This window comes from Engystomops pustulosus, chromosome 7, assembly GCF_040894005.1.
Source record: "Engystomops pustulosus chromosome 7, aEngPut4.maternal, whole genome shotgun sequence".
In the NCBI taxonomy this organism is placed as follows: Eukaryota; Metazoa; Chordata; class Amphibia; order Anura; family Leptodactylidae; genus Engystomops; species Engystomops pustulosus.
In genome coordinates, this window is record NC_092417.1 from 18,931,429 (window position 1) to 18,946,823 (window position 15,395).

General features: G+C 43.5%; 1 protein-coding gene across 1 annotated transcript; it reads right to left on the minus strand.

Annotated features, from left to right (window-relative positions):
• Window positions 1–9,189: 9,189 nt before the first annotated feature.
• On the minus strand, window positions 9,190–10,119 carry LOC140070041 (olfactory receptor-like protein OLF3). The gene has a single exon (XM_072116371.1). It carries the CDS (start codon window positions 10,117–10,119, stop codon window positions 9,190–9,192), a length of 930 nt encoding a protein of 309 aa, XP_071972472.1.
• Window positions 10,120–15,395: the final 5,276 nt, after the last annotated feature.

The following is a 15,395-nucleotide window of genomic DNA, read 5'->3' on the forward strand; positions in this document are numbered from 1 at the left end:
ATTCTATTTCTATATGGGCCAAGAAGTGTCATACGTGATATTATATTGTGGCCTGAATAAGGTAATATGATAGTAGTGTCGTGTTTTAGTTTGTCTTAGTTTAAGCATTTATTACATCTCTAAATATGTAGAAGTCAATATAAATTATTCATTTAACTCAATATGTAAAATTATTGTTGGATTGAATATATTTTTAATATTGTTCCTACTTTTTTCCTTCAAAAAAGATACAGGAAAGAAGCAGCAATCCATTGAGGATATGCTGGTGTTAATATGATAGAGATATTGATTATGGTGATTGAATAAGAGAAATAATCAATTGAAGACAAAAAGAGATAAAAATGATTGCAATTAGAGATGAGCGAACATACTCGTCCGAGTTTGATGCTCGTTCGAGCATTAGCGTACTCGAAACTGCTCGTTGCTCGGACGAATGCTTCGCCCGCTCAAGAAAATGGCATCTCCCGCCGTTTTGCTTTTTGGCGGCCAGAAACAGAGCCAATCACAAGCCAGGAGACTCTGCACTCCACCCAGCATGACGTGGTACCCTTATAGCAGTGGTTGGCTGGCCAGCTCAGGTGACCCTGGAATAGACTAGTCCCTGCCCGCGCTGCTCGGATCATTCTGTGTCTGGATGCCGCTAGGGAGAGAGCTGCTGCTGGTCAGGGAAAGCGTTAGGGTGTTCTATTAGAATAGTGTTAGGCAGGAGTGATTCTACAAGAACCCAACAGCCCTTCTTAGGGCTACAATAACGTTATACTTTTGTTTTAATTATTTGCTTGTGGCTGGGCTTGCTGGCACTAGTAGTGCAGCTAGTACCATATTGTGAGGAATTTGCAGGGGGACTTGCTACCGTTGTGTTTAGCTCTTAGTGACACACATATCCACCTCAAACACCAAAGTGGGACAATTTATTAGGGGTTTGAGTAGAATTAGGCAGAGTCTGCTGATTTTTTTTTTTTTTAGCTGTATTTCATTTTATAGCTCAAACTCATCTTGCAAAACAGTGTGCTTTCAGTGTAGGCTACAAAATAGCCATAGGAGAACCCCAACGACTTACTTAGGCCTACAATAGCGTTATATTTTCCTTTTTTTTGTTTGCTTGTGGCTGGGCTTGCTGGCACTAGTAGTGCAGCTAGTACCATACTGTGAGGAATTTGCTGGGAGACCTGCGACCGTTGTGTTTAGCTCTTAGTGACACGCATATCCACCTCAAACACCGAAGTGGGACAATTTATTAGGGGTTTGAGTAGAATTAGGCAGAGTCTGCTGATTTTTTTTTTTTTTTAGCTGTATTTCATTTTATAGCTCAAACTCATCTTGCAAAGCACAAAATCCAGTTGTGTGCTGTCAGTGTAGGTTAGAAACTAGCCAAGCTTACACTTTAATTTGGAAAATGTTTAACCCGAGGGCTAGGAGTAGAGCACGAGGGCGTGGACGTGGGCGTCCAACTACTGCAGGGGTCAGAGGCCATGGTCCTGGGCGGGGTGAGACACCACCTGCTGATGGGGGAGTAGGGGAACGCCGCAGAGGTACACTCCCTAGGTTCATCATGTCTCAAGTTACTGGGACTCGTGGTAGAGCACTGTTGAGGCCAGAACAGTGCGAAGAGGTGATGTCATGGATTGCGGACAATGCTTCTAGCCATTTGTCCACCAGTCAGTCTTCCACGCAGTCCACCCATGTCACCGAAATCGGCACTCCTCCAGCTCCTCCACCTCAGCCTTCTTCCCCCCAGTCTGCCCCCTCCCACCAAAATTTGGCATTTGAACCGGCATACTCTGAGGAACTGTTTTCTGGACCCTTCCCACAGTCACAAACCACTTGTCCTGCTGCTGCTGAGCTATTTTCCGATGCCCAGGTTTTCCACCAGTCGCAGTCTGTGGGTAATGATGACATTATTCACGTAGTGGAAGAAGTGTGTAAAGAGGTGTCGGACGATGAGGAGACACGGTTGTCAGACAGTGGTGAAGTTGTTGTCAGGGCAGGAAGTCCGAGGGGGGAGCAGACTGAGGGATCGGAGGATGATGAGGTGACAGACCCAAGCTGGGTTGATAGGCTGGGTGAACACAGTGCTTCTGAGACGGAGGCGAGTCCTATAGCAGAACAGGTTGGAAGAGGCAGTGGTGGGGCCAGACGGAGAGGCAGGGCCAGAGCTGGTGCATCAGCGCCAAATGTTGCCCGTAGTCAAGCTCCCGTGGCGAGGGCTAGATTTTCAGAAGTCTGGAGGTTCTTTAAAGAAACACCGGATGACCGACGGACTGTGGTGTGCAACCTTTGCCAAACCAGGATCAGCAGGGGTTCCACCACTACTAGCTTAACTACCACCAGTATGCGCAGGCATCTGAATGCTAAACACCCCACTCAATGGCACCAAGCCCGTGTGGCCGGGCACACCACTGCTCCTTCCCCTGTGTCATCTACTAGTCAGCCCCCTGCCCAGGACCACGGCTCAAACACCTCCCGTGCGAAAACCCCATCTTCGCCTCCACGATCCTCCACAGCATCCACCAGCGTTCAGCACTCCATACCCCAGACGCTGGAGCGCAATAGGAGGTATAGCACAACCCACCCACACGCCCAAGCCCTCAACATTGCCCAAGTTGCTTAGCCTGGAGATGCTGCCCTATAGGCTGGTAGAGACAGAGGCCTTTCGAAACCTCATGGCGGCGGCCGCCCCTCGGTATTCGGTCCCCAGCCGCCACTACTTTTCCCGATGTGCCGTCCCAGCCCTGCACAAGCACGTGTCAGAGGACATCCTCCGTGCCCTGACCAACGCCGTTTCTGACAAGGTCCACTTGACCACGGACACGTGGACGAGTGCTGCCGGGCAGGGCCACTATATATCGCTGACGGCTTATTGGGTTAACTTGGTGGAGGCTGGGACCGAGTTTGACCCTGGGGCTGGTCATATACTGCCGACGCCGAGGATTGCGGGGCCTACCTCGGTCCAGGTCTCAAAGGCCTTCTATGCCTCCTCCTCCTCCCACCCCTCCTCCACCTCCTCCTCTGAATTACCATCCGTGGGCATGGCGCCATCAGTCGGTAGCTCTAGGCACAGCAGCAGTGCCATCGCTAAGCGACAGCAGGTGGTGCTCAAACTGCTGAGCCTAGGCGATAAAAGGCACACCGCCCAAGAGTTATTACAGGGCATCACGGCGCAGACTGATCTGTGGCTGGCACCGCTGAACCTGAAGCCAGGCATGGTTGTGTGTGACAACGGCCGTAATCTGGTGGCAGCTCTGCAACTCGGCAGACTGACACATGTGCCATGCCTGGCCCATGTGTTAAATCTCATAGTTCAGCGTTTCCTCAAGACATACCCCAATCTGTCTGATTTGCTCACGAAGGTGCGCCGCATCTGTGCGCAATTCAGGAAGTCCAGCACAGATGCTGCCACTCTCAGGGCCCGCTCACCGACTGTTGTGCGACGTGCCCACGAGGTGGAATTCAACACTAACCATGTTATCCAGAGTTTACCAGCAGCGCAGAGCGATTGTAGACTGCTAGATGTCAACTTCCACCAGAACTGGTAGTCAGGTCAGTCAGCTTCCTCAAGTCTACAATGAGGAGTGGACGTGGATGTCTGATATCTGTCAGGTGCTGAGTAACTTTGAGGAGTCAACAGGAGAATGTTGAGGAGGAGAATGTTGGCGAGACACAAGAGGGGACCATTGTTCAGTCCTTCACTGTTCAGCGTGTATGGGCAGAAGAAGAGGAGTTGGAGGAGTTGGAGGAGGAGGAAATGGACAGTCAGGCCAGTGAGGGGAGTGAATTCTTGCGCGTTGGGACTCTGGCGCATATGGCAGATTTCATGCTAAGCTGCCTATACCGTGACCCTCGCGTTCAAAGAATTTATTCCAGCACCGATTACTGGGTATTCACTCTCCTGGACCCACGGTACAAGCAAAATCTTTTCACTCTCATCCCTGGAGAGGAAAGGAGTTTGAGAATGCATGAATACCAGCAGGCCCTGGTGCACAAGCTGAAACAGTATTTCCCTTCTGACATCGCTAGCGGCAGAGGGCGTACTTCTGCGGGACAAGTAGCGAGGGAGAGTAGGCGACCAGGCAGCTTGTCCAGCACTGGCAGGGGTACGCTTTACAAGGCCTTTGCCAGTTTTATGTCACCCCAGCAAGACACTGTCACCTGTCCCCAGTCTCGGCAGAGTAGGGCTGATCTTTACAGAAATATGGTGAGGGAGTATGTAGCTGACCATACCATCGTCCTAACTGATCACACTGCTCCCTACAACTACTGGGTTTCAAAGCTGGACATGAGGCACAAACTGGCGCTGTACGCCTTGGAGGTTCTTGCCTGCCCTGCCGCTAGCGTGTTGTCCGAGCAGGTTTTCAGTGCAGCTGGTGGCATCATCACCGATAAGCGTACACGCCTGTCGACTGACAGCGCTGACAGGCTGACGCTTATCAAGATGAATAAAGCCTGGATTTCTCCGCATTTCCATTCTCCACCAGGTGAAAGAAGCTGAACCTGAATAATGTATGCACTCCTCCTCCTCATTGTTCTCCTTCTCCTCCTCTTTGTACACTAAAGCAGAGGAAACTGGCTATTTTTTTGCCAGGGCCAACTGGCTCTGGCTATAGTACTCTATGTATTTAATTTTTCTGGAGGGCCAACTACCCTGTCCTCTGTTTTAAACAATTTTTGGGAGTGCCACATACAGGCACTCAATCTATGTAATTTTTCTGGAGGACCAGCTACCTGCTCCTCTGGTTTGAAAACTTTTTTGGACTGCCACATACAGGCACTATCCAAATTAAATTGTCTCCATAGCAGCCTCCACACGTCGTCTTTTTAGCTGCCTTCACACGTTGTCTCCATTGCTACCTCCACACGTCATCGCCATAGCTGCCTCCAAAAGTGGTCCATATAGCTGCCTCCATACATGGTCCCCTTATCAAACGAGCTGTGTCAGGCAGAATTTTGGATTGTTTTCATGGCTTCCATGTTAACTTTGTCGCAACCCTGCTGTGTAATCCACAAACTATACTGGCAAACTTTTATCATTTACCAATATTATTTCAGCACTTCTTGCGCATCTGTTTACATTCCCCTCACCCGCCAGAACCCAAACTTATAAGAACGCTACTACACTTGATCTTATACAAAAGGTTCTTAGAAGTGCTGTTTGGGGAGTAGCCTAGAGACAGGGGCTTGGATTGGCGAAAGCTCGCCTGGCAGCGGAGCGCCAGCTCCATCCCAAGATCCAACTAACATAGTTTTAACTGCAGCACCTTTAATCTACTACTAGTTCACTGCCTCCATACATGGTCCCCTTATCAAACGAGCTGTGTCAGGCAGAATTTTAGGTTGTTTTTATGGCTTCCTCATCAAACTTGTTAACTTTGTCGCCACCCTGCTGTGTAATCCACAAAATTTACTGGCAAACTTTTATCATTTACCGATATTATTTGAGCGCTTCTTGCTCACCATCTTTGATTCCTCTCTGCCACCCATTGGTTTTAAGCCTGAGTCCATTTTTGGGTATGTTGCCAAGACATTCTCTAGCCTGCCGCTGCTGCTGCTGCCTCTGCATAGTCCCCTATAGTGTCAGGGTCAATTATTGGATGTTTTAGATGCTATCTAGCCTCATTCGGTCACTCTGTCATCGCCATGCTGTTGCCCATACCTTTGGCATAATGGTGCGATTAAGCAGCCTCAGAGGCATCCATGCATGCTGCCCCTGCTGTTTCCTGTCCATTTCCGTGGTGTTTCCATCCTTTTCTGAGGTTCCCAGGTGCTTGGCCAAGCTTCCCTGTGCAGATCCTTGGTCCCCTTGAAAAATGCTCAAGTCTCCCATTGACTTCAATGGGGCTCGTTATTCGAGACGAGCACTCGAGCATCGGGAAAAGTTTGTCTCGAATAACGAGTACCCGAGCATTTTAGTGCTCGCTCATCTCTACTGATGATGTTTAAAAACTAAATTTTTAAATAAACCTTTCCTTTACTATGACTATTTTTACTTGCATAGCACTTTTGAAGTAACAAGCAAGACATTCAGGAAGGCATCTTGTGAGACCTATCTGAGATGATCTCACAAAAAAGATGACCAGATTGTATACTATTTAATAGAGCTTAAATCTATCACAGTTAATCTGAGAACAAAGGGGAAGGGCCAAATAGTGATGTCATGGTGCAGTCCATGCTCCTACTGAATCTCCTGAGGGCTGTGATGTGCCATTGGAAAACTTGTTTTCCTGTTTTAAAAGATGATATACATGCAACACTCAGGTTTCTCGGCTTGTGATAATTCCTTGGTGACGTGGGTGAAGTAAAGCAATTAGAAGACCTCGTGGCAGCTAACACATTTGTTCATGGCACTTTATTCATGCTTGACAGTTACATTTCTTGTAGAAGTTATTGGTCCACTTTTTATTCAACCAATAAAATCTCTATCTGTTCAGAAGAATCTCTACATTGATGTCTCTATTGTGGGGTAAGAGCAATCTCTTTCTGTAGTTGGTGCTGGTTCCACTTGACTGGGCACTTTAATGTGGGCGGGGTCATCTTGGCAGCCATTAGTCCTTGGTCCAACAGCCTGACTTTCTCTGTTGCCACAGAGCAAACTTACTAGAACTTACCAACAACTTTGCTTCTCTCTCAAGTCCTGAGTAGGCCCTGAACTTAAACTTACCTCTGCATTGAAAAGTATGGAGGAGAATTTACCTGCCAGGTAGTTCCTGCAACTTACTAAACAGTGCAGTAATCACTACCATCCACAACAAAGGTCTTACAAATAATTGATTAGATTGTCCAGCATGTAATCTGCAACATTTCCACAGACTTTAGGGTGTGTCTTCATTGAGGTTGACATCACATTTATAGAAGCACTGTCTTAATCAGTCATGTATTTGAAGCTCCAAACCAAATAAGCAGCACAAAACAAACAATATACATTCAAGGTATATTCTCCTTATTTGAACCCACTCTAACAGCAATTTTAAACTAAACCAAAAAAGGACTTATGAATGAAACAACGGTTCATAAACAATTCATCGCAGTTAGAGATGAACGAGTATACTCGTCCGAGCTTGATGCTCGTTCGAGTATTAAGGTACTCGAAACGGCTCGTTGCTCGGACGAGTATTTCCCCTGCTCGAGATCGAGCATTTAATTAAAAAAACACAGTGAAGAACAATGAAGAATAGAATAAAAACAGTGAACACAGTGAACACTGGATCATTTAAGTGAAAAACACAGTGAAAATCACAGTGAAGAATAGATTACAGATGTTCGGCACATCTGCTTACTTGTCGGAAGATACACGCGGAACGGTGCAAACAAAATAGTATGTGAAGAACAATATATATGTGTGAAGAACACATTGAAGAACATGGTGAGCAGGACAGAGACACCGGGGAGCAGCACAGAGACACCGGGGAGCAGCACAGAGACACCGGGGCAGAGGCGGCACGGAGACATGGGGCAGCGGCAGCAGCACAGAGACATGGGGCAGCGGCAGCAGCACAGAGACATGGGGCATCGGCAGCAGCACGGAGACATGGGGCAGGGGCAGCAGCATGGAGACATGGGGCAGGGGCAGCACGGAGACATGGGGCAGCGGCAGCACGGAGACACGGGGCAGCGGCAGCACGGAGACACGGGGCAGCGGCAGAACGGAGACACGGGGCAGCGGCAGAACGGAGACACGGGGCAGCGGCAGCACGGAGACATCGGGGAGACTTCAGTGGAAGAAGAGCAGCGGATCCCGGGACAGCGTATCTCCCGACAAGTAAGCCGATGTGCCGAACATCTGCAATCTATTCTTCACTGTGTTTTTCACTTAAATGATCCTTTGGTCACTGTTTTTATTCTATTCTTCACTGTTCTTCACATCTGCTAACTCTTCGGGAGATAATATACGCGCGGAACAGTGAAGAATAGATTGCAGATGTTTGCATACGTCTGCTAACTTATCAGAAGACATTCTTTTTCAATTAATTAACACATTTTATTCCCGAACCATGGTCCCTTTGAAAAATGCTCGAGTCTCCCATTGACTTCAATGGGGCTCGTTATTCGAGACGAGCACTCGAGCATCTGAAAAAGTTCGTCTCGAATAACGAGCACTCGCATTTTAGTGCTCGCTCATCTCTAATCGCAGTTTAAAAATATGTAATTCATTTTATTGTTTAAATTCAATTAAAAAAAGACCACTACAATGTGTAAAAATACACAACAATATAAATCGTTTCCGCAGATCCATTTGGTACACCCCCGCATCACAAAAAAAACATTTAATTTTAAAAATAATTTCATACGACATCCTAATGTAAACAAATTCATATAAAAGTGCTAATGCCAGTGCATTTATGTACCAGTGTACTTATAAAGTGTCCGTGCATCAGGATTATCGATAGATATGACTACAGGTCAAAGACTAAGGTTTCTATTAGTTTTCCCAGTAAAAATCTCTTCTAAGTCTACTTACCCATATTATGTGGATGTTTTAGTGAGCGAGGGTGCACTGCCCTGACAAGCGTTTCACGTATCCCTGCTTCCTCAGGCCCCCTGGTCCTTTTTGGGTGCCCTGGAGCCTTTTTGGCAACAATGGAACCTTTCTCCTTGAATTCATTGATGATACGATAGATTGTTGACTGAGCTGCAATCTTTCTAGCTCTCTTAGGCCAGTTTTGTGCAGTGCAAAGATGACTGCACATGTTTCTTTAGAGATAACCATGGTTAACAGAAGAGAAACAATGATGCCAAGCACAAGCCTCTTTTTAAAGTATCCAGTGGTGTGATTCTTACTTTATCATGACAGATTGATCTCCGGCCCTGTCCTCATCAGCACCCACACCTGTGTTACTGGAGCAATCACTGAAACGATGTTAGCTGCTCCTTTTAAGGCAGGCCTGCAATGGAGTTGAAATGTCTTTTGGGGGAAAACGTTTATTTTCTAGGCAAATACTGACTTTGCAATTAATTGCTGTTAAGCTGATCACTCTTTATATCATTCTGGAGTATATGCAAATTGCCATTATAGAACATGATGCAGTAGACTTTGTAAAAATTAACATTTGTATCATTCTTAAAACTTATGGCCATGACTGTATGCTTAGAGATATAGGCAAAATTCAAAAAGTTTCCCAAAGTTGGCAAAGCTTCCCAAAGTTGTCCCTCTTAACTAGTGGTGGGCGTCACACCAGTCATAAATAAGTCAAGGTTTTAGTGACATTGTTTCCTCTTCATGAGGGTGTTTTTCACATCCTTGTTCCTCATACTATATATAAAAGGGTTTAACATTGGAGTTACTGATGTATAAAGTACGGGCACTATCTTATCTGTAAAAGCGTGCTCTTTGGAGTGGGGTCGTAGATACATGTACATAACAGTTCCAAAGTAGAGAGTGACAACAGTGAGGTGGGAGGCACACGTGGAGAAGGATTTCTGCCTCCCTTCTGATGAAATAATCTTCAGAACCTTTGAGATAATATGCACATATGATATCACAATTAAGTAGAAGCAACCTATCGCAATAATTGCTCCGGCAATATAAATGGACAACTCATTTACGAAGACATTCCCACAAGAAATTCGAATGAAAGCAGGTACCTCACAAAAATAGTGATTTACATCACGACTATTGCAGAACTTCAGAAGTTGGAATGTAAGGATTGCCTGAATAGTAGAGTTTATTAATCCGACACTCCATGACACTACAGCTAAGGAAATACACAATGACCTGTTCATTATGGTGTTATAATGTAATGGTCTACAAATCGCAGCATATCTATCATAGGCCATAAAGGCAAGTATTAAACTTTCTGTAGCTCCCATACCTAAGGAGAAGAATATTTGTGTTGAACATCCCAATACTGAAATACTTCTGTCTTTAGCCAAGGTATTCTTAAGGAGGAGAGGAACAACTGAGGAGGAGAAGATGATGTCAATGATAGAGAGGTTGGTCAGAAAAAAGAACATTGGGCTGTGTAGTCTTGGATTGATCCTCATAACGATAACCAGCATAAGGTTCCCTGATACCGTCATTAAATACATAATCAAAAATATGAAGAAGTATATAAATTTAAGGTGAGAGTCAGTAGACAAACCAAGTAAGTTGAACCTAAGTGAAGTTGTTTGGTTTAATTGTTCCATAATATTTGTTCATATGTAATGAGAAAAATGAACCGTAGGAGCTCGAAAGGTAAATACATTGACGGCCCTAAAAATACTGCCTGCTAACCTTCATGAAGATCATCCTATGTGAGATGCCTTTAGTTAACAATAAACATAATTTCCTAACCCTATGTGAGATACCTTGTTGGATTACTTACAATAAGACCAATTCGACTAATTGGTTATGGTTAAGAAGACAGATGATTTTAAAATAAGCTAACAAAGCTGAACATCTCTACAGAACGCCTCTGCAGATGACTGTGGGGCCTTCTACCTGCCGTTGTGAGATGTCTTGGATGTGAATAAAGCTTTTCAATAGATAAATGATTCTTTAATTTTGTTCAAAAATGGGTGTAGTATTTGTATTTATGGAAAAAAGATGAAGATCTAATAGAGGTTGCCCATTTTATTGTGGCAGCTCTGTCCATGCTTGAAAAATGGTCCAATCCCCAAAATCAAAGATTTCATTTGGTATATTATTTTTTAATATAAAATTTTGCAAAGCTATAGGTTTCCATGTTGGTTCAGCCATTCATGGGTTATGCAGTAATGCCTTTCGCCTTATAATAATTTGGATGAGTAGGTAAACAGGTTAAGGATGAAACTCTTATTTATTCGTTGGAGCCATTACAACAAGATCTCAACGAAGTCATGTTCTTGTTCCAGCCACTGATATTTAGATGGATGAATTTTCTGTTCATGTAGAAGCTTGTATTTTTTGGATAAGAAATGAAGTTGATGGCATCGAGACATGTAGCCCAGTCTTGCTCGCTGTCTCCGCAGAAACTTCTAAATTGTTGATTGCAACTAATGCATCAAAATCATGCCCTAAATTATGTCAGATTAGTCATAAATTGGAAAACGTTTTTTTTTTGGAAAGTTATATTTATAAATAATTTTTTTAATACAATATTAGGCTGGTATCTCATAAACTAAAAACATATAAAGAGATATCCATAAAAAGAAATTGCTTATTAAACATGTCTGCAGTGCTATTGATTAGCAGAGCTGTCCAAGTTGCACACTATTTGGGTAGGATGTCATGAATTGTCATGATAATGGTTATGCAAATAGAAGCTGTGATAAAATGTGGCATAATTTCTAATCTTCCTGCAAAAATAAAAAAAATTACAAAAAATTGGGCATAGCACATAGTGTCTCCTATTGGCTACTTCGCATGTGCAGAACTACAAAGTAGCTGGGGTTGCTGCAGGAGTGCTAGGAGGAGTGGCAAGAAGGTGCAAGTAAGAGGGATCGGAGAGGCCATTGTGGCATGCAGTAGCCTTTGCTCCAACTTCCCGGATAGGCTGCTTCTGACATTCTTACTCCCAGAGCACCAATAACGTGTAACCCACTGTTTGGACTATGGAGTGTGGCATCACACAGCAGAATTTTAGCTAAACAGAAGTAATTTTTTTAATGTATAGAAAACATAGGGGGACATTAATCATAGTTTTTTAGACAGTTTTTGGCGTTTTTTTGCGCAAAAATCTGGCACAGTTAGTTAATTTGGTGCATTTTTGGAACATTTTCAGGCGCACGTCAAAGTTTAGCACTTAGTGGTTTTGAGTGTCTGCACCTTATCTGACATAGTGGGGCAGATTTACTTACCAGGTCCATTCGCGATCCAGCGGCGCGTTCTCTGCGGTGGATTTGGGTCCGGCCGGGATTCACTAAGGTAGTTCCTCCAACGTCCACCAGGTGGCGCTGCTGCGCTGAAGTCTGCCGAAATGCTCTCAAGTTCACCGGCCTATTCCTAGTGAAGGTAAGTGCAAGTTTCGCGACACTTTTTTTTTTTTAAATGCGGAGGTTTTTCTGAATTGGAGCCGATGCGCCACAATCCGATCGCGTGCGCCAAAATCCCGGGCCAATTCAGGGGAAATCGGTGCAAATCGGAAATATTCGGGTAACACGTCGGGAAAACGCGAATCGGGCCCTTAGTAATTGACCCCCAGTGAGTGGCTGCTATAGAGATGTTTGCACGGCATCTATCCCAATTTTGCGCCTAAAAAGTCGCAAAAAGGTGCAAAAATACACCTGCTCTGAGCAGGTACACTTAAAAAAAAAATTCACTTTTTATTACTAAAAACATAATTTTTCATTTGGGAAGTGAAAACCTATCTCTGTACAACATAAAAAATACTTTAGCACAGTTTTAAAATGTAAAATTTCTCCATTTTCTATGAGATCATCTCTGTGAGTTATTATTGTCTTATTGTACAGATCTGAAAATGTTATCAGACTCCATTTCTGGTACATTATAATAAAAAAGGCAAAGATTCATTTGAGCAAGAATTTTTTTTTTTTTACATATCTGTAATATATTCTGTCACCTTTTTTCAATCTCGTTCCATTATTAGTCTTAAATGAGATCTACTTTGTAGGGTAAAAATTAGAGACAAATTTGGCGCAAATTTAGGCGCAAATGAATCAGACATGCAACAATTCCAAAACGCATTTACTAAGGCAGAACTAGATCCATCATAAATCACAAGCCAAAAAAAAAGAACAAACCAGGTGCAAAAATAGGCGAACCTGAGACCCACTATGATAAATGTCCCCCATAAACCGAATCACAGATTTTCCTTGGACTCTAAAAATTGGTTTCAGTTATTTTCCAAATTATGAAACACTATGCAACGGGATACTGACTGCTCGGACTGCAGCGTGAAAGTCCAATGACATAAACAATATGATCCTGACACTGTATCTTTGAAAACTTTGTCGTAGCTACGTCGCAGTGCATCTTTATTGTTCTCTGCCCGAAACGCAGAAATCAACAGTTTACATATGTAACTGCCATGTGTTGTTTTTAAAAAAAGACACATTTTTAAAGATACAGTGCCAGGATCATAATGTTTATGTCATTGAAATATTTTCAATAAAATCATCTGTTTAAGACAAACATTTCCATCTGGGTAATAATACGATTGCTTCTAAATCAAATGACAAAATTTAAAACACATATTAAAACTGTTAAGGATAAAAAATAATTTAAAAAAATGTGCAGTGGGTATGTAAATTATTCAGATCCTTTTAAATTTTTTACACTTTCATTGCAGGCAATTGGTAAGATCAAAAAAGTTCTTTTTTTGCTCATTAATGTGCACTCTACTGCCAATCTTGATAGAAAAAAACTGAAATGTTGATTTTTGCTAATTTATTAAACAAGAAATAGCTCAAGTCATAAGTATTCAGACCCTTTGCTATGACACTCATATTTTACTTACATGCTGCCCATATCCTTCTGATCCTCCTTGAGATGGTTCGACTCCTTTATTAGAGTCCAGTTGTGTTTAATTAAATGGACTGGACTTCATTAGGAAAAGCACACACCTGTCTATATAAGACCTCACAGCTCACAAAGCACATAAGAATCGTGAGGTCTAAGGAACTGCCCAAAGAGCTCAGAGGTAGAATTGTGGCAAGGTAGAAATCTGTCCAAGATTACAAAAGAATTTCTCCATCACTCAAGGATCCTAAGAGCACTATGGCCTCCATAATCCTTAAATGGAAGAAGTTTTGGATGACCACAACTCTTCCATACCTGGCCGTCAAGCCAAACTAAACATCATCTAAATCATCAACTAAAAATTATGAGAGAAAAGCCTTAGTGAGAGAGGTAGAGAAGAACCCCAAGATAACTAAGGCTGAGCTCCAGAGATGCAGTAAGGAGATGGAACAAACTTCCACAGTCAACTATCAATGCAGCCCTCAACCAGTCAGGGCTTTATAGCAGAGTCTACTGGAAGCCTCTCCTTCTGCAAGACATTTGAAAGTAGAGTTTGCAAAAAAACATGTGTACGACTCCCAGACAATGAGAAATAAGATTCTCTGCTCTGATGAGATGATGATAGAACTTTTTGGAGTTAATGCTAAGCGGTATGTGGGGAGAAAACCAGACACTGCTCATATAACAGTGAAACATGGTGGTGGCAGCATCATGCTAGGGGTGCTTCTCAGCTGCAGAGAAGCCCGGACCTAAAACCAATTGAGCATCTCTAGAAAGACTTGAAAATGGCCTCCACCAACATTCACCATCCAACCTGAGGGAACTGGAGAGGATCTGCAAGGAAGAGGCAGAGGATCCTCATATCCTGGCTGTACTAACTAAAAAGCAGCTTTGCTCAATACTGAGCAAAGCGGCTGAATACTTATGACCATGTGCTATTTCAGTTTTTCTTGTATATATTTTTGCTAATTTATTAAAAAAAAAATTCTGTAAAGATGGGGGCAGAGTGCACATTATTGAGTAAAAAAGTAAACTTTTTTGATCTTATCAACTGGCTACAATGAAATAAAGATTGAAACAATGTAAAGGGGTCGGAATAATTTCCATACCCACTGTATACTGTATGTATTGTACTCACAGGTTAATTGAAACAACGCAGAGCAGTCTCTATGGAGGTTGCGACATTTTGGTTTCATCACAAAACAGAAGAGATGCAGAGGCCGTCTTATATAATGTACAGCACTTATTCCCCTCTGTCATACTTGCGATCTCTGAACATTTTCTCAAATAGATCCTGGGACCTTTGTGACCAATCAATGTTTATTCTCTGCTGGTCTAATTTAAAACATAACATTTTATTTGTATTTTATGTAAGATTATAAAATAAAAGGATTAACTGTATGTATTTACATGTGGAATTGTGGGTACGATTCACATTAGGCACACTTGTACAGTTTTTGAAAATTTTAATTCTATGGCCAAAGACAAGCAGTAGGCCTTGTCCAGATCTGACACTTCTCTTGTTGACCATCCGATGAGGTGGTGGCCAAGGACAGTTATGCTTATTTCTAGAGAGGAGCGAGCACTAAAATGCTCGGGTACTCGTTATTCGAGACGAACTTTTCCCGATGCTCGAGTGCTCGTCTCGAATAACGAGCCCCATTGAAGTCAATGGGAGACTCGAGCATTTTTCAAGGGGACCAAGGCTCTGCACAGGGAAGCTTGGCCAAACACCTGGGAACCTCAGAAAAGGATGGAAACACCACGGAAATGGACAGGAAACAGCAGGGGCAGCATGCATGGATGCCTCTGAGGCTGCTTAATCGCACCATTATGCCAAAATTATGGGCAACAGCATGGCCATGACAGAGTGACAGAATGAAGCTAGATAGCATCTAAAACATCCAATAATTGACCCTGACACTATAGGGGACGGCATGCAGAGGCAGCGGCAGCAGCGGCAGGCTAGAGAGTGGCATGGCGACATACCCTAAATGGACTCAGGCTTCAAACCAATGGGTGG

Bases quoted from the DNA above. Each gene is read 5' to 3' on its own strand.
- LOC140070041 (XM_072116371.1), bottom strand. From the start codon at position 10,119: ATGGAACAATTAAACCAAACAACTTCACTTAGGTTCAACTTACTTGGT.